This window comes from Perca flavescens, chromosome 4, assembly GCF_004354835.1.
Source record: "Perca flavescens isolate YP-PL-M2 chromosome 4, PFLA_1.0, whole genome shotgun sequence".
Lineage (NCBI taxonomy): Eukaryota > Metazoa > Chordata > Actinopteri > Perciformes > Percidae > Perca > Perca flavescens.
Genome location: NC_041334.1, coordinates 24229461 through 24247637, shown reverse-complemented (window position 1 = coordinate 24247637; position 18177 = coordinate 24229461). Strand labels below are relative to the sequence as shown.

Genomic DNA, 18177 nt, shown 5'->3' with positions numbered 1-18177 from the left:
TTCTCTTCTATTTCCATTTTAAACAATTTGCTAGAACTGTTTTAAATGTATGTATTTCATTTACTGTTGTGTTTTAGATACTGTGGGTATTTCATGTTTTGCTGTATTGTTGTGTGTCTTGTCCTTATGTCTGTCTGCTGGCTGTACAAACAATTGCCCCTCAAGGACAATAAAGTTACCTTACCTTAGCCCCCACCCACAACCTCATTTTCTATCCTCTTACTCTATTGTGTTGTCTATTATTATTTTTTATGGATTTTATTGTTATTGTTTTTATTGAGCCGGAACAGGTACACAAAGAAGCACATTGTACTGTGTATGAGTGTGTATGTGACAAATAAATTAGAATTTCTTTTTATCATCCTGTCCTGTTTTTTTTTTTTTTTTTTTTATCTGTGTGAAGAGGTAAGTGGGCGGGAATGTGTTTTTGTGTGTGGGTGTGCAAGTAAGGGATTGTGAAAGTGGAGTTTGCCCTTTTAAAAAACAATGTATGTACACATTCATGTTGTCCTTGTCTGTTTAAGTTTAAAAGACAGTTTGAGCTGCCTGGAGAGATCATGGAGAGCGCTGTGGTGCAAGTCACCCTCTTTGGGCTGCTGCTGGTTTTGGCTAGCACACTACCAAACAAGGTAAGGTCACAAAACTTAATGGACACACTACCACACTGCAAGGAAACTGAAACTATTGAAAATGTTGTTGCTGTCGGGCAGAAAACTTGTATCTCAAAATGCCATCATCACCCTCTGTCTGTGGGTTTTACAAATATTTAAACTACGATTCTGTCTGACTTCTTCTGAAGTAAATAGATCAACAATATGTTTTCATTTTCTTAAAGGAAAAAAAGTTTGGACATACAACCACAACACAGCAACAACATTTAGTGTATCACTGCTGATTTATTACTTCTTTTCTGATGTTTGTTTAATTATTTTTGTATGTCAGCGTCTTTTGGTCAGGTTGAAGGACATGCGGGCTCTCTCACCCTCAGTGTTGTATCTATGTGTGTGTGTGTGTGTGTGTGTGTGTGTGTGTGTGTGTGTGTGTGTGTGTGTGTGTGTGTGTGGGTGTGTTTGTTACTCATGTTGTTGGGCTGTAAATCTGTTTACAAAGTGAAAATGGGGGGGCCACAATCAAGTTAATCATTACATTTCAGGGTTAAGACTTGGTTAAGGTTCAGTAGTATTGGGACACATTGCCATGAAAACATGGTTAAAACAATAAGAATGGGGTGTTTCTGCAGTTAGACCAACAAGATTTCACCGATGCCACCCACACTTGTTTGTTTTCAACCATCATCTGATCTTTGGTCAGCTGGTCGTCAGCCAGCGACATTAACCAAGCCATTTATTTTATTGTGAAATGTGCATCCTCCTGTATTTGCTCAGGACGACTGGAACATCTACAGCTTTCACATCAACTCCACAGTGACCAGTCGTTATGCAACCACGGTCATCACAAGCCGCGTGGCCAATCGCATGGACGACTCAAAGGAAATAGAGTTCCAGGTCCGGATTCCCAAGAACGCCTTCATCAGTAAATTCAGAATGTATGTGAAGCAAAAATACTTTTTACAGGATTTTGCAAATAAAGATTTCTACAATAAAGCATCATGAAATTAAATCATGGGCTACTCAGGAGTATGCATATAAACAAAGACTTTTGCTTGTTCTTCTTCAGGTTTATAGATGGCCAAGTGTACGATGGTGTTGTGAAAGGTAAAGAGAAAGCTCAGCAGCAGTACACTGAGGCTGTGTCCCGTGGCCAAAGCGCTGGGCTTGTCAGGTACATAGATCAATGGATCAGTTTATTGCCAGGTCTAATAAAGCTTGTTTTTATTTCGTATTTTTTAGAAGAGCCTTGTGTGTGCTTCAGGATAAAGGAGGAGAAAAAAAATACAATCTTTATTTTGTCTGACTTTTCTCAAATATTTGCCTTTTTCTTTTTAAATACGGCTACTTTAATGTCTTCAGGTCTTTGAAATTCTTCAAATGAAATAATCTGAGAAGGAAATGTCGCTCTTTAGTTGAATTACTCACATCTCACATCCACACCATAACCTGTGATGAGAGGTCATAAGTGTCATTGTTCTATTGTAAAGGGGTCAGAAGGAGGACCACTGCTTTAATGTATCGTCTCTGTTGCAGTTCTGTAGGGAGGACCCTTGAGGAATTTAAGACCTCTGTGACTGTGGCTGCCCACAAAAAGGTCACCTTTGAACTCACATATGAGGAGCTGCTGAAACGCAAGCTTGGCAAGTACGAGCTGCAAATCCACGCTCGACCCATGCAGCCTGTCAAAGACTTCAAGGTGTGTCTTTCCTGTTGGTTTCTATCCATGTTAAAAAACATTTTACATAATCAGAGCTTCAAAGTGTTTTATTCTTTTTTAATTTATTCTCAATGCCAGGTCGATGTGTACATTAATGAGAAAGCTGGTATCAATTTCATCGAGGTTAAAGGAGGACTAAGCACCAAAGCCCTGGCTAATGCCATCACCAGAACACATGCAGACAAACAGGTACATGCAGTGAAGCATTGCTATCTTTGTCCTGAACAATATTTTACTAATATTGGTAATAAAAGAATATCTGTTTGACCACAGTATACATAATGGCCCTGGACATTCTGTCTTATTTCTCATCCTTGTGCACGTCTTAGCATCATTTATTCATTTTTAAATACTGTATATATTTATGTACTTTTGCAACAGTTTTCACTTTGTTTTCACAGTTTTCACACAGTCGAATCTAATCAAATTAAACAAAATGCAGAGAACTCATATTTTTGGCCGATGAACCCAGTACATCAATTTCCATATCAAGAGTCTCTAAAACCTGTTTCATCCTGTTTCCAGGCGTGGGTGTATTTCTACCCAACAGAGGACCAACAGAAAACATGTGATGGCTGTGGAGAGCAGGGTATGAATGGAGATCTGGTTATTGTTTATGATGTCAACAGGGACACCTCACTTGGAGACATCAAGGTAAAGCTAGAGTCCATTTCCTGGTTGACTCCAGTGGTCTATTTGCATTGTTAAAAATACTGTACTTATTTAAATGGCTATCTTCCCTTGTTATCTTAACTTTCTTCTTCCTCTCTCTAAGACATCAACTGGATACTTTGTTCATCACTTTGCTCCATCTAGTCTTTCCCGCATACCAAAAAATGTTGTCTTCGTTATTGATCAAAGTGGCTCAATGAGTGGCAGAAAAATGCAACAGGTACAGCATTTGAAGAGTTAAGTTTGTGACGGATTGTGACTGTAGCACTGAATGTTTTAATGTCAGTTAATTATGTCTGTGATTCACTTCACAGAAAGCTTTATTAAATACACAATTTAAGAACACGTGAAACAAATAATATTACATGGTTTCTTACTTAAATAAAAGTTCTAATGTGTGAATGATTTTTTTGCCCAGACCCGAATAGCATTAATCCACATCTTGAACGACCTGGCAGAGGATGACCACTTTGGTCTTATCACTTTTGATAGCAGCATTTTTCACTGGAAAAGAGAACTTGTTCAGGCCAACAAGAAAAACCTGGAGAGTGCTAAGACATTTGCACGGAATATTCAAGATAGAGGAGGTAAGGTTTTTAATAAATATTTTATGAAGGTATGTGACTATTTTAGTAATGGCAGTAATGAAACATAGTTTCATTCCATTTCAGCCACAGATATTAACGCAGCAGTGTTGGAAGGAGCGCGTATGCTGAATGCACATCCCAGAGAAGGTTCAGCGTCTATCATCATACTTCTCACCGATGGAGATCCAACCACAGGTTACAATAAAACACACATACACACAAACGTGAGAACATACTTCAAGAGAGTAATGTAAGACCACTACCGCGACACAGTCCATGTATCACTGTGTGAGCTCAGCTTCCCCTTTTAAATCCCATGCTTTGGTTCTTTGCAGGGGAGACAAATCTTGAACGAATACAATCAAATGTCAGAAGGGATATTGCAGACAAGTTCCCACTCTACTGTCTTGGTTTTGGTCATGATGTCAATTTTGAGTTCCTTGAGAAGATGTCACTGCAGAACAATGGTGTGGCACGACGGATTTATGAAGACTCTGACGCTAATTTACAGCTCAAGGTATTTTAATTCACTTGCTCACATTATAAATACTCTGTTCACCATGTGATTTGCTACATTTCCATAGATAAAATTGATCCTGATTGGCTGTGGAGAGATAAACATTCATACAGCATCCATACTGTACCGTATGTCAACAGGGTTTCTATGACGAGGTGGCCACTCCTCTGTTGACAGATGTGACAATGATCTATAACGGAGGGACCAATCTAACCCAGACTAACTTCAGCCAGTATTATAATGGCTCTGAGATTGTGGTGGCCGGTCAGATCACTGACAACGACATTGAAACCTTCACTCCACAAGTTGTAGCCATTTCGGTAAGGATCGCTCCACCCAGCACATCAACTGTAATCTTCTGAAAGGTTGGTGAAAGCCTTTGTATATACTGACATAATAATTAATCTGGACTATGACAGAGGGATAGAAGAGTGACATTTTCTAACACAAACGCCACCGTGGAGTACACTGGGACAGATTTTGACAGCCACATCCAGAGGGTTTGGGCCTACCTCACAGTCAAACAGCTTCTGGAGAAAGAGTGAGTGTGATGTTGACAGCTGTGGCTCAGGTGGTAGAGCGATCGTCTACTAATCGGAAGGTCGGTGATTCAATCCCTGGCCCTATAGTCCCATGTCGAAGTGTCCTTGGGCAAGACACTTAACCCCAAATTTCTCCTGATGCTGTGCCCTCGGTGTGTGGTTTTGTTATCTAATGAGCAGATGGCAGCCTCAGCCACCAGTGCATGAATGTGTGTGAATGGTTCCTGTACTATGTAAAAGTGCTTTGAGTAGTCGTTAAGACTAGAAAAGCACTATAAAAATACAGTCCATACAGTCCATTTACCTGTTTAGCAGAATATAATTTTAGGTAAGGCACATAGTGAAAAGACTGCAAACTGCATGACGCCAGATGTGTCTGGATATGGCCAATAAACGCGACTGGATGTCTGATCAATGGACACAGCTATGTTAACAATCATTTCAGCAATAACACAACAAACACAACAAAATGTTATCAAAAATAGTGTTAGCTGTTAAATAACTTTATCATACTTTACTGTCATGTCAAATGTTTGAATTTGTGACACAATTTGTGACACAGGCTGCTGTTTTCTGGACCTGAGAAGGAGAATGTGAAGAAAGAGGCCTTGGAGCTGTCGCTGAAGTACAGCTTTGTAACCCCACTTACATCCATGGTGGTCACCAAGCCTCTGGGGGAGAACACAGATGTGCTCCATAAACCTAAGGAAGGTGGAACAACACAGGCATGGCCATCTCCTGTAGGGCGTAGACCCTCGGGAAGAAAAGCTCAGAGGAAACGTCTTCAGGCACGCCCTGGTTCCTTTAGTCGTAAGCAACACAAACGTTACCAAAACAAATTCATTATTTACTAATATAATGTATTTCATATAATGTATATAGCCCTACATTGGATTGGATTATCTCCTGAATTACTTGTTTCTTTCTAAAAGTAACATTATTTGTTTTAACTGTCTAACTTTCCCATATGTGAAACGTGATTCCACTTGAATAAAACCTGATATAGCATGACTTACAGCAAACTAACCATGACCATTTCAAAGTAAATTAACAACTTTTCTGTTATCATCTCTTTCTTTTTAACAGCACAACTTATGCCGGGTAAGACATAGATGCATATCATCTTTTTTCCTTTTAACAGCAAGGCGTCTTTCTTAAGGCATTAGTAGTGGTTTCTCCGGAGGTATGGGTACACATTTCCACTGTTCTGATATGAATACACTCGTGTATATATTTTGCTCTATATAGAGATTTGTTCAATTTCGTATAGGCTTTGCCTTCTAAGCCACGCTATGGGTTTATCCCTTCGCGCATGCGCAGTCGTGAAGATTTTCTTTCCCGCCCTTGCGTGCCGCACGGGCTCCAACTACGTCCGCAATTACTGTATAAAAACAGGGCGGACCCGTTGCTCTGCTCCCAACATCAGCTTTTTCTTCCGCTAATGCAATAGGAGCAGGTGGCCCGAATCTTAGAGGGCTACGCCTATACTCATAGAATCTGGAGTTACAATAACGTAACTATCCTGCCCGTTCTGCGCCTGCCTGCCTTCTAAAGAGCTTCAACGGCGTGCGGACACTTTTCTGGCCTTTGAGGTCGACGGAGAGGGGGACGGCAGCTGGGCGGACCGACGCGACACCGTCGACGCCCTGGAGCCGCTGGAAGAGGGCGTCTTCGACGGGCACGAGTCCGATGACTCGTCTCCCCCGAACGACGACTCTCTCACCGGGTTTCCTTCCTCCCCACTGGGAGGACTGGATCTGGAGACAGGGATCGATGCTTTTCCGCTACGGCTCTCCCCGTCTCCAGAACGACCAGAGGCACCGCCTCAGCGGTCTTCCCCTCTGCCGCAGGTGGCTCCACCCTCCACCACCAAGGTTCTTTTTATGGACCTGCCGGAGATCATAAAAAGGGCGGCGGACCAGAGGGGCATAGCGCTTCCAGCGGAGCCTCCAGCCCCCTCTCGCGGCCTCCTGAGCGGTGACATCTACTCTCAGGAGCCGCCGTCCAAACGGGCCCCACTCTGGCCGCGCTTCACGGAGCTTCGGCCGTTCGTGGAGGAGGCTCTCTCTCAGCCAGGGAAACTGAGGGCGCCAGTCTCGCGCTATGCCCCGTTCACACGGGTTCATGGCGACACAGAGGCAGGCTTTCCTTCGGTCCCCCCTCTGGAGCAGAGCCTGGCGTCGATCCTGCTTCCGAAGGCTACCTTCTTCGGCCACCGGAAGCCGACCCCCCCGTCCCCGCAGGACCAGGTTTGCGTCCAAGTCACTGACCGGTCTCACCAGTGTGCGGCCCAGGGCTTAGCGGCGCAAAACAACATAGCCTTGCTAGCCTCCGCCGTCTCCGCCATGGCCACCAACCCGGAGGCCCTTCCTCCGGAGCTAGCTACGGAGATCGGCAAGGCTATGACCGCCATCCTCACCCTCAGCACGGCGACTACGGTGGTGTTGTCGAGGATCCAGGCTTGGCAGACTGTGGCCCAGCGAAATATCTGGCTCCACATGTCACAGCTACCCACGGAGGTCAGGCGCGAGCTTCTGTACGGTCCCATAGCTCCCGATGGACTAATTGGACCTCATCTACAGACAGCCACATCCCACCTCCACCAGGCAGCCGAAGAGGCAGAGCGGCTACGGCGGCTTGGCTCCTGGAAGGCGGCACCTCAACAACAGCGCCACCGCTCCACCAGCCGCCACAAGAGGAAACGCCCCACAGCCTCTGCTGCGGCTGCGCCCTCCCAGGCTTCGATCTCCGCCCCTCCGCCTGCCCCACCGCAGCGACAGCCGGCCCCCGGCCCCCGACCGGCAGGCTTCACGGGGTCGAAGGATCATGAAGGCGGCCCCCACCTGGTCTAACCCGCCCCCGGAGCCACCCACCAAGCAGCGGCGACGGTGGCAATGACGGGGCGCGGGGAACGTCTGTCCCTCCACGGTTGAGAATCGGAAACACAACGGCCCTTTTAAGGGCCACTCAAGTCTTTCTAAAGAGCAGTTTCCCCTCAACCTAGCCCTGGCTATGCCAGCGGGATGAGGACAACGATGTCCCGCCACCCTTTCTACAGGGCCCTACCATGGGCTGGGCGACACGTTCTACCCACGTCTCGCCCAGCGGCGGGACGGGCTCTGCGCTTCCTGCTAGCTATGTCTGTGAACAACACACAGACATGCGCGCGCCCGCTCTCAGAGCACAGCGCAGCATGGATCAGACTGACACACATGGACTTGTGGATGTCAAAACTGATATCACGGGGCTACACACTCCAGTTCGCCTCCCCCCCGCCTCGCTTTGCGGGCGTGTTGGAGACAACTGTGTCGTCCCAGGCGGAATCAGACGCCATGATGTCAGAATTACGGGAACTGCTGTCAAAGGGAGCAATTTCCCGAGTTCCTCCGGGGGAGGAGAACGAGGGTTTTTACTCCCGATACTTTCTCACGCCAAAAAAGTCAGGCGGGTTTCGTCCCATCCTCGACCTGTCCCAGTTCAACCGGTGCGTCATGGTACGTCCATTCCACATGTTGACTATCAAACATGTGTTGGAATGCGTGCGCCACAACCGACTGCCATTCGGTTACTCACTGGCCCCTCGCACTTTTTCCAAGTGCATGGAGACGGCACTTCAGCCGTTGCGGAAAAAAGGCGTCAGAGTCCTGTTTTATCTGGACGATTTGCTCATCCTGGCTCCCTCTCGGGAAACGGCGGCGCTACACACCGTGTCAGTCCTGCAGCACCTGCAGACACTCGGTTTTGCCATAAACTGGCAGAAAAGCGCATTGGTTCCCTCACAATCGATAGTTTATCTGGGCGTAGTGCTAAACTCGATTGTTATGAGGGCCAGGCTGTCAACGCCGAGGCAAGATGCGCTGCTTTCTCTCCTGTCGCGCACCACGCCCTGCGCAAAGGTGTCAGCGCTTTCTATCATGCGCCTTCTGGGCATGATGTCCGCGGGCTACATGGTAGTACCTCTGGGGCACATCGACCCCATACGCCACAAGTGGCGAATGCTGACTATCCCTCCCTCTCTGCAGTCAGACCTGTCAGCTGGGGTTCCCCTGGGCAGAGTGACGTCATACGTGACAGTGTACACGGATGCGTCCCTCACTGGCTGGGGAGGAATGTGCGAATCACAGGTGGTGGGAGGGGAATGGCCTCCTCCTCCCCTCCCACACATAAACTGCCTGGAGCTGTCCACGGTGCTGAAGGTCTTGAAGCACTTCCCCCCGAAGGTAGCAGGGAGACATGTTGTGGTGCAGACAGACAATGTCACAGCAGCGGCGTTCATAAATCGCCAGGGCGGCGTACGCTCGGCCCGGCTATTGGAAATAGCCAGGAGCCTCCTGCTGTGGTCTCACAGCCATCTGCTGTCCCTCAGGGCCGTCCACATCCCCGGGATACTAAACCGGGCGGCAGACCTAATGTTGAGGGGGGGACCCTCTCACAACGAGTGGAAATTGAATCCCACTATCGTTTGGAAGCTGTGGAGCAGGTTCGGGGAAGCGGAGGTGGACCTGTTCGCCTCACGAGAAAACACACAGTGCGCTCTGTGGTTTTCCTTGAGCTCACGGGACAACCCACCCCTGGGCGCGGACGCTTTCTCCCACCATCCCTGGCCCAAAACCCTCCTATACGCTTTCCCCCCGGTCCCTCTGATCCCTCGCCTCCTGGAACGCATCCAGGAGGAAGGCCTGTCGGTCATCCTGGTGGCACCGGAGCGCACAAACGCATCCTGGTTCCCGACGCTGGTCCAGCTGCTGGCGGTTCCCCCCTGGCAATTGCCGTGGCACGAGGACGCCCTGTCACAGCTGGACGGCGCGATAGCCCACCCCCCGGTGATAACCCAGCGACTGTGGGGCTGGCTGCTGAGCGGGAACGCTTTCAGAGGTTAGGCTTGCCACCTGCCGTGGTGCGCACCATTCAGAGCGCGAGAGCTCCCTCTACAACAGCGTGTTACGCGGCGCGTTGATCCGCTTTCCAGCGCTGGTGCACGGAGAGGGAGTCAGACCCCATATCGTGCCCCCTGCCCGTCGTACTGACTTATCTCCAAACGCTGGTAGATAACGACTTGGCCCCATCCACGGTCAAAGCCTACGCGGCGGCCATTTCATCTTGCCACGAAGGCTATGGAGAGAGAACGGTTTTTGCGCACCCCCTAGTTAAACGTTTTTTGAAAGGGGTCCGACGGCAGAAACCTGCCGTGCGTTCTCTCACGCCCCAATGGGATCTGACCCTGGTACTCCGAGCTCTGGGGAAGCCCCCTTTCGAGCCCCTGGCACAAGCCCCTCTCAGGTTGCTGTCTCTAAAAACGGCGCTCCTCCTTGCATTGACATCAGCCAAGCGAGTGAGCGACTTATGTGCGCTGTCAGTCTCGCCGTCCTGTCTCTCAATCAGAGGGGACGGGAGCGCAGCCACCCTACAGCCCAACCCTTCCTTCACACCAAAAAGTTTAACAAATTCCTTTTGGTCGAGGGTTTTTTCCCTCCAGGGTTTTTTCCCCCCGCCTCATAACAACGACGCGGAGGAGGCCTCTCACAGATTGTGCCCGGTGCGTGCGTTATCACAGTATGTTTTACGCACGGCAGACATAAGGCGGACACAGCAGCTGTTTGTTCACTACAGGGAACACTCCCAAGGGGCGGCCCTGTCGAAACAACGCCTGTCCCACTGACTGTGCGAGGCTATCACCCAGGCCTATAACGCAGAGGGGGCGGTGCCCCCCCAGGGCATTCGGGCACATTCTACACGGGCTCTGTCTACATCGACAGCCCTGTTCAGAGGCATGTCAGTGGCCGAAATCTGTGCTGCGGCCTCTTGGGCATCTCCATGCCCTTTCATCCGCTTCTATTTGCAGGATGTGTCTGAGCCCTCCCTGACTCACTCGGTCCTCTCTTCTCACAACGACGAATGAGGCCCCGTCGTATGTATAATTGTATATATTATGTACATATGTATATGTTTTTGTCACTATTATACAATCACGACATGTGCCGCCTTATGTTTTCTTCTGCCCCCTCCCCTCCCCCCTACTCTGGGTGTCTGGGAGGAACTCGGGCATCCCATAATTATCAATCATGTATTCCCCTCATCAATCATGCACGCCTGCATTCTCGGCTTGGGCTTTCAGCCGGCTAACAGGTCGTTGCCATGGCGGCACATGAGAGATAAAGTGACAGTAAGGGAAAACAGTTAGTCTATGTTCCACTTGTGGGATCTGTCGCAGGTGGCATTGACTACATCAGCTTCGCCCTAACCCATAGCGTGGCTTAGAGGGCGAAGCCTATACAAAATAGAACGATAGTTACGTTATTGTAACTCCAGATTCTATGAGTATAGGCGTAGCCCTCTAAGATTCGGGCCACCTGCTCCTATTGCATTAGCGGAAGAAAAAGCTGATGTTGGGAGCAGAGCAACGGGTCCGCCCTGTTTTTATACAGTAATTGCGGACGTAGTTGGAGCCCGTGCGGCACGCAAGGGCGGGAAAGAAAATCTTCACGACTGCGCATGCGCGAAGGGATAAACCCATAGCGTGGCTTAGAGGGCTACGCCTATACTCATAGAATCTGGAGTTACAATAACGTAACTATCGTTCACATTTCTTGAGTGACATGCAACATTTGTTTAAATTTGACTAAGGCAAGGTTTATTCCACATCTGCATTCATGAAAAAGGTGTAACAGTGTAATGATCACCTCATGAGTAAATCTTTTGTTCTTCTTAGCTAAATGTATTTCACAAGACACTGCTTAGATCAGGGAAACTTTGGTCCCCTCCTGCAGACTCACCTGGAGGGGACATTGCAGCCGACCTGTGGTGTCACAAATTCTAGTAGTTTGCCAGCAGGTGAAGGCAAGGGGCCATGGCAGTCGCTCTGAGCTGTGAAATCTTTTGCAAGGATATTGAAGAGCTCATGCAAGTTGTATGACAGTAATGTGTTGCTCAGCATGTCTTGTGAAGGGTATTGCTCGAATAAGGGGTGCTCTGGCCATTTCCATAGGCCATTCAGTCCTTGTACAACAGTGCAAGTTTATCAGTACTAGTTTATCAGCATTAACCTTACTGTAATGAACTGTGACACTTCAAAGACATATTCCTTCACAATCCTTCATTCTACCCATTATTCTTTAGTTGAAGAATTCCTTATAAAGTCACGACCAACAGTGATCAAGTTGTTTCCATGGCAACTTCATCAGGTAAACTTAATTTTGGGATGCTCGGGAAGTCTCTGATTTCCTCTGCTTCGATTCGGTTTTGATTCAATTAGACTCGGTTGCGATTAATTCAATATAGCAGCGCTGCCATCTTTTAATGAACTGTGAGGAAATCTTCAGGTTCACAACCAAGTTGTGACTGTAAAGGTGATGGCAGTTGTCTGTTGTTTCTTCTGTCTGACCTTTAGCAGTGTCGGCACACAGAAATAGAACAGACTGGAATAGCTTCAAGCTGGAAGCAGCCACTTAGGGTTCAGAGCTTAAGAGCTTTCTTTGGAGATCAGGGGATCCACCTGAGTACCGGGCACACAGGGCACTTTAGGCCAGCTTGGGGGGTTTTAGGAGAAGCAGGGGAAGTCTGAAAACAGGTTGACAGGACTGAAGAAACGGAAAAGAAAAAGGGGGAGAGAGGAGCCTGGCTTTTCTCTCTTAATAATAGCCTCAGTCAAGTGGGCATGTCAAATATCAAAATGGTGCTAAACTGACCCCTCCCAGCTTAACAAACAACATGATTCCACTTGAATAAAACCTGATACATCATGACTTATAGCAAACTAATCTACAACCATGACCATTTCAAAGTAAATTAACAACTTTTCTGTTATCATCTCTTTTTTTTTTAACAGTACTGTTACATAAACAAGGTAAGACATAGATACATAGATACACATCTGCAGCATTCTGACATGGTTATTTATTAATTACTCATATAATGTATTTCATATAATGTATATAGCCCTACAGCATACATTTCTCATGTGTACTGTACACATTTGCATTCTTTGCAGTACAATGCATCGTTTTCATTTTGTAAAAAAAGAACTGAGCAGAAAAAAAGAGGGTGGAGGACGGTGCAAGCTAATTAAGAAATCATGACTATTTCAAAGTTATTTAACAACTGTATCACAATGTCATGTTATCATCTTTTTTCCTTTTAACAGCGAGGCTTCGTTCTCAAGGTGTTAGTAGTGGTGGTCTCTCCGGAGGTATGGGTACACAAGTCCACTGTTCTGATACGAATACACTTGTGTATATATTTTACTCTATATAGAGATTAAAAAACACATAGCATGTTTCATGGTATAGTTTCCATAAAATGTATCTATTTCTGTTCAAAATCATACAAAAAGTTTAGTAATTTATTATGAGGTAAAAATATTAGTTGCCCTCATGTCATTAGGTTGCAGAATTCTCGAAACAAAGACTGACAACAAAGGCCTAACATGTGTATACTGTAACACACATACATGTGTATATAATAAGCCTAAAGTAATTTTTTTGTGGTGTTAAAGAAGGGTGAATACTTTTACTAAGAGATTTGTGTCTTGTCCACACAAGTACAAGTGTGCTTTTACCTTTTACTGTAAATGTAATTCTCAAATGATACATGTTTACTGATCACCACATGATAGTCAAAATTTTGGATAATCATTATCAAACACTCTATAATTCATCTTAAAGGGGTGATAGAATGCAAACCCGAGTTTAGCTTGTCATAGTTGAATAACGACAGGTCGGTGGGTAAAATGGCCATACAGAGAACCTCAAAGTCCCATTGACACCTCTTTCCTATCCAAATCTCACAATTTGAAACTGCCGCTGAAAACGGGCGAATCCCAACAAAGCTAATAGTTGACGTCAACTCGGTGGCTGTACCTTATTAGGCTCTGGTCTGTACCTTTGTCACGCCCCAAAATTTACATACAGACCACTGGTCTGAGACCAGCTGGTGTTCTGAATGTAGGTCGCGTAGATCTCAGACACTAATTTTATCTGCGCACTGCTCTGTGTACTTCCACGGGAATTACAAAGAAGACAGTTTGGAAGTTTTTCAAGGATATTGAAAACAGACCACGGTCGTAAATGCAGTGTTCCAGACTGTACAGGGAATGCTGACACTTTTCACATTTCATCGTGAGCTGCCGGTCGTGATGCTCCAGGTAAGCAGTAGTTGGTGGTTCAGTTACCCCAGAAAAGGTGACTGTGCGCTGGGTACAGAGCAGCGCGAGCTGCCGGTCGTGGAGCTCCGTCATGTCAGCGGTAGTTGGTGGTCTAGTTTGGGGTAACTGCGAGTGTGGCAGGCATGTTCCCTGATATTATTAAATTCAGTTATGTTGTCATTTATATTGCAACGTAAATAATACACTTAACACTTACAGTAGCTGCCATGGCCTCGCACAAATCTCCTGGATTTTGAAAACCAAATGTTGGCAGGTATGAGTTACCCCAGAAAATGTGACTGTGCGCTGGGTACAGAGCAGCGCAAGCTGCCGGTCCCAGTGAGTGCTGTTGGCCATTGCGTATTTGCTCCTCAGCTTCGCTTGTTGTAAACCAACCAATCAGCGCGCAGCTCTTCTAAATATTCATGAGCATACCATAAAAGGGAGAAAACCTCTCGTTTCATTCTAGGGCTATTTCACAGGGTTGCATTAGGGCGCATAGAACAGCACCCGGGCTAGTTTCAGCCCAACCAATGTTACGTACCCTATTCTGAGACCTTAAGGAACAGTGTGAAATACCTTATATAATCATTCTCTCACCCCTTTAAGTTAGTTAAATTGGTGTTGAGAGCAACAATCATTTTCAGTGTGTCCTTCTGCTGTGTGACTCTGTGTTCCTCTCTAGTTCCTCTTTCCCACAGGTTTCTGCTAAAAACTGAGAATCTGTCTCTTCCACTCTGCTTTGATGTCACTGGAGATGTTCGGCTTAAACTACTTCACCATCCCAACTGGGGTCAGTAATGTAACTCTTTGTGCCATCACAGTTTTACTTAAATTCCTTTAACAGCCCAGTCAATAGTCGGTTATATAATGTGTATCAAACCATAATTATCCCCTAGTTTGCAGTGGAGGAAAGTAACTAAGTACATTTAATTAAGTAGCATTAAGTACTACTACTTAAGTATAATTTTGAAGTACTTTATGAGTATGTGCATGTGTACCACCAAAGAGATTTTTCTCCTCTTAACATTATCAGATGATTTCATTGAAATAACTGTTGTTTTGGTCTAAAGAGGTATAATTATCTAATATTTCACAAAAACAAAAAGATTAGAGAAAAGACCAAAAGATTAATTCAAATTTATGTTTACTAACATCTTGTGGGCCTGACCCCTAGATTGAGTACCACTACTACACTGCTACAGTGCAGTACTTTTACTTTTGATATGTTTGACAATTTGCTGATAATACTTCTGTACTTTTTTTTACTTAAGTGGGATTTTGAGTGGAGTATCTTTTTTATGTTGTTGTACTGGTAATTCCACTTAAGTGAAGGATCTGTGTACTGTATAAGTGTGGTGTTGAGTTGCATTTGTTCTCTTTTGTATTAGAGCTGTCTGTGAATGGTGAGCTTGATACAGTAACGAATGGAGGCTTCAGAAGGATTGTCATCCACTTCAAGACTGACCTTTATGTTGAGGTTGACAATGACAATGTCATCACTGTACGAGAGGGACAGACACTGACACGCCACACTGGACAGGCTCTCATCACAGCTGGAAGGTGACTTTGCATTGCAATGGTCCCGACCAAGAAATAGTCGGGCATTAAAAACTTTTTTACAACACCTTTTTTTGTACGGATTAAACAAACGAGATACATCATGTTAATTAGTGAGCTTTAGAGGTGCTGGTGCAGATTGTGTTACCCTTGGACAGAGCCTGGCTAGCTGTTTCCTCTGTTTCCAGTCTTTATGCTAAGCTAAGGTAACTGGCTGCTGACTGTAGCTTCATATTTCCTGTACAAGCATGAGAGTGGTATCAAACTTATCATCTTACTCTCTGCAAGAAAGCCAATCAGCATATTTCCTACAATGTCAAACTTGTGCAAACAAGTCCAAAATTAAGACAATGTGCATATTTCTCTAGTTTGACAGTGATTAGGCGGAACAAGGAAATAGATGTTGCAGCTGGAGACACACGCATGGTCATCTATATTCATGAGAAGGATGGCATGGAATTCCTCTGGCCAGTTTTGAGACAGAAGCCAGTGGACAACAACGTTACAGGAATTATAAGTGGGTGAAAATGTTTATTTGATTTGATATCGGGTCAAAAATAATTTGTATGTGTCTCTTGTAGTGTCAGCTTGTCATTGTCATTGCTTTATTGTTTTTCCTCTTTGTGTCCAGCTCTAAAGCCAGCAGTTTATGAGGAGGTGCAACAAACTCCTTCAACAAAACTTAAGATCAAAGACCAGGAGATTGACGTTACCAGGTATATATGTTTGTATGAAAAATAAAGCTGTTAGAGAGTGCTTTAATTATTATTACTCATATTATACACAGAGATATATAACTATTTATGTCTCTCTTTTGTAGGGTCAATGCTGTTGACTACAGTATAGTCTCTCCACCAACACTGGACTGCTGGCTCACGTCTGCGGAGTCTGTCCTGCAGAGACGCCTGGATGATTTCATCGTTACTCAACTTTAACTGGGAATTATGTTGAATCACTTGCAAAGATTTAATTTTAAAGAAAGAAAGGCAAACACTGATTGATCTTGGAAAAAACTTTCCACCTGTTGCTAACAAATAAATAAATAGTATTCCCGATCTTCCTTTGTAGCTCATAATTGATTTTTCAGATGGCATCACTGTTTTATTTGTTTGGAATAATTCTTCAATCTTAAAACTTTATTCTTAATGTGCTCATATTATGCTTTTTGGCTTTTCCCCTTTCCTTTATTGTGTTATATATCTTTTTATGCACGTTATAGGTTTACAAAGTGAAAAAGCCCAAAGTCCACCCCAAAGGGACTTACCATCTCCAACAGAAAACACTGTTCACAAACTGCTCCAAACAGCTCTATTGTAGTCCAGCCTTTACTTCCGTGACAAACGTGCGTCACTTTGTAACACACGTTATAATGCTCGCCTAGCTGCTAGCATGGCACTCCTCATGCTCTGCAACTGACAAGCTAGCTGTACTTAGTGTGCATATGCGACTCCCAACAAAGATGGAACAGAAGTGTGATGCCTCACTCTGTAGCTAAAACAGAGAATTCAACACACAGGGTGAAAAGAGGAGCTGCAGCAATGTGCTGTACAATAAATATATGGTGTTTTCTGAAAATTAAACCACATAAACCTATTCTGGTACAACCTCTAAATACAATCATAAATCTCAAAATTAGCATAATATGAGCAGTTTAAAAGATTAGAAGAGAAAATAGTAAATTAAGAATTTAAACACCTCCATGGTCTGCAACACCACATTAAAGTGCTGATTCTATATGTAACAAAATATATAAAGCCAAATTGTCTCTTTTCAAACCAATGTTGTCTGTGTTTGCATGACAATTCCTGGTAAAGTTGGCAGGCTGGACCCAATATCAACAGTTAAGGTCACATAAGCCGTTCAATCAGGAGAGACCTCATGTTGAATGAGCAATATTTACATATTTATTGATGTGTGCACAATAAAATCAATGGGAAAAGTCTTTTTGCAATTAGACCCCATTGTGACCTCATTGAATTCCCATCGTGACATCATCATATTTTAAAGGGGGTCGAGAAGCAGGTATGAGTATTATAGGCCTCCCCCGATGGAGTGTAAACACCGGTGGTGATGTGATGAATGAAGAGGATGCTGAGCTCTGAAAGAGAAGAGGAGTGAGCTCTGCTGAGCTCAGACCTGGGAGCTGGAAATTATGAACTGGAGGTGAAGGGGGAGGAGAAGGGGCACGACGATTCACGCTTAAATGTGAGCTGACAGAATGGAGAGGAAAACATTTAACCCCCCATTTGTCATTTGTACAAATTTGACCTATTTGCAAATTTTCGACATTTGGGTTTCTTTCAACCAAACTTCCCAAAATAACAGGCATGGTTCCATATGGTATTCACAAGTAAAATTAAGGATCAGATCTCTACTTTCATAGAATTTTGGGTGTTTTATTAAATTTAAAGTGATGGTTCGGAGTAATTTCACCCTAGGGTCCTTTGCACCATGAACGCGAGCCAAACACCCCCCCAGAAGCTTTTTTCAGCTTGGTCTAACATTGGGAGAGTTAGCGTAGAGTAGCGTTATCAGCTGAATAGCTTAGCGCAGGGGCTAATGGACCCACGTTTGTATCTCGTAAATGACCCCACTAATAATGCCCAAAATGATACCAAACGTCTACTGTAGTACAAATAGGTTATGTACTCATAAAACGATGGATTGGAAAGTTTGTAAGTACACCAGAAGTTTATGAACACTTGTCTGCTCTCTTCTGCTCTCTGCTGCTACTGCTGCTGCTGCTGCTGCTGCTACATGCAGTTAGACGAGTGCTTACTACACCGAAAAGAGATACAACAAAAATATTTATTAATTTAATGATTAAATAAG

General features: G+C 45.0%; 3 protein-coding genes across 3 annotated transcripts; all 3 read left to right on the top strand.

The window, feature by feature from the left end:
* The first annotated feature begins 557 nt into the window (after positions 1-557).
* LOC114553715 (inter-alpha-trypsin inhibitor heavy chain H3) lies at positions 558-7498 on the top strand. Its single transcript, XM_028575055.1, has 14 exons — positions 558-629; positions 1386-1546; positions 1678-1782; positions 2145-2307; positions 2407-2517; positions 2854-2982; positions 3104-3220; positions 3419-3587; positions 3672-3782; positions 3923-4104; positions 4245-4424; positions 4524-4645; positions 5209-5357; positions 6201-7498. Exons 1-14 carry the CDS (start codon positions 558-560, stop codon positions 7496-7498), a joined length of 3069 nt encoding a protein of 1022 aa, XP_028430856.1.
* A 183-nt stretch (positions 7499-7681) lies between these two features.
* On the top strand, positions 7682-10545 carry LOC114553714 (uncharacterized). Its single transcript, XM_028575054.1, has 2 exons — positions 7682-9521; positions 10403-10545. The coding sequence occupies exons 1-2, from the start codon at positions 7682-7684 to the stop codon at positions 10543-10545; spliced, it is 1983 nt and encodes a 660-aa protein (XP_028430855.1).
* Positions 10546-12833: 2288 nt separating this feature from the next.
* Positions 12834-16315, top strand: LOC114553713 (uncharacterized). Its single transcript, XM_028575053.1, has 6 exons — positions 12834-12837; positions 14471-14578; positions 15177-15348; positions 15714-15862; positions 15977-16061; positions 16166-16315. Exons 1-6 carry the CDS (start codon positions 12834-12836, stop codon positions 16278-16280), a joined length of 633 nt encoding a protein of 210 aa, XP_028430854.1. The 3' UTR covers positions 16281-16315.
* The last annotated feature ends 1862 nt before the right edge of the window (positions 16316-18177 follow it).

Coding starts and splice junctions, on each gene's coding strand:
- LOC114553715 (XM_028575055.1), top strand. CDS start 558: ATGGAGAGCGCTGTGGTGCAAGTCACCCTCTTTGGGCTGCTGCTGGTT. Junction 1,783..2,144: donor CAAAGCGCTGGGCTTGTCAG/GTACATAGATCA, acceptor TCTCTGTTGCAG/TTCTGTAGGGAGGACCCTTG. Junction 2,518..2,853: donor GAACACATGCAGACAAACAG/GTACATGCAGTG, acceptor TCCTGTTTCCAG/GCGTGGGTGTATTTCTACCC.
- LOC114553714 (XM_028575054.1), top strand. CDS start 7,682: ATGTCCCGCCACCCTTTCTACAGGGCCCTACCATGGGCTGGGCGACAC. Junction 9,522..10,402: donor GAGCGGGAACGCTTTCAGAG/GTTAGGCTTGCC, acceptor CTACATCGACAG/CCCTGTTCAGAGGCATGTCA.
- LOC114553713 (XM_028575053.1), top strand. Junction 15,349..15,713: donor GCTCTCATCACAGCTGGAAG/GTGACTTTGCAT, acceptor ATATTTCTCTAG/TTTGACAGTGATTAGGCGGA. Junction 15,863..15,976: donor CAACGTTACAGGAATTATAA/GTGGGTGAAAAT, acceptor CTTTGTGTCCAG/CTCTAAAGCCAGCAGTTTAT.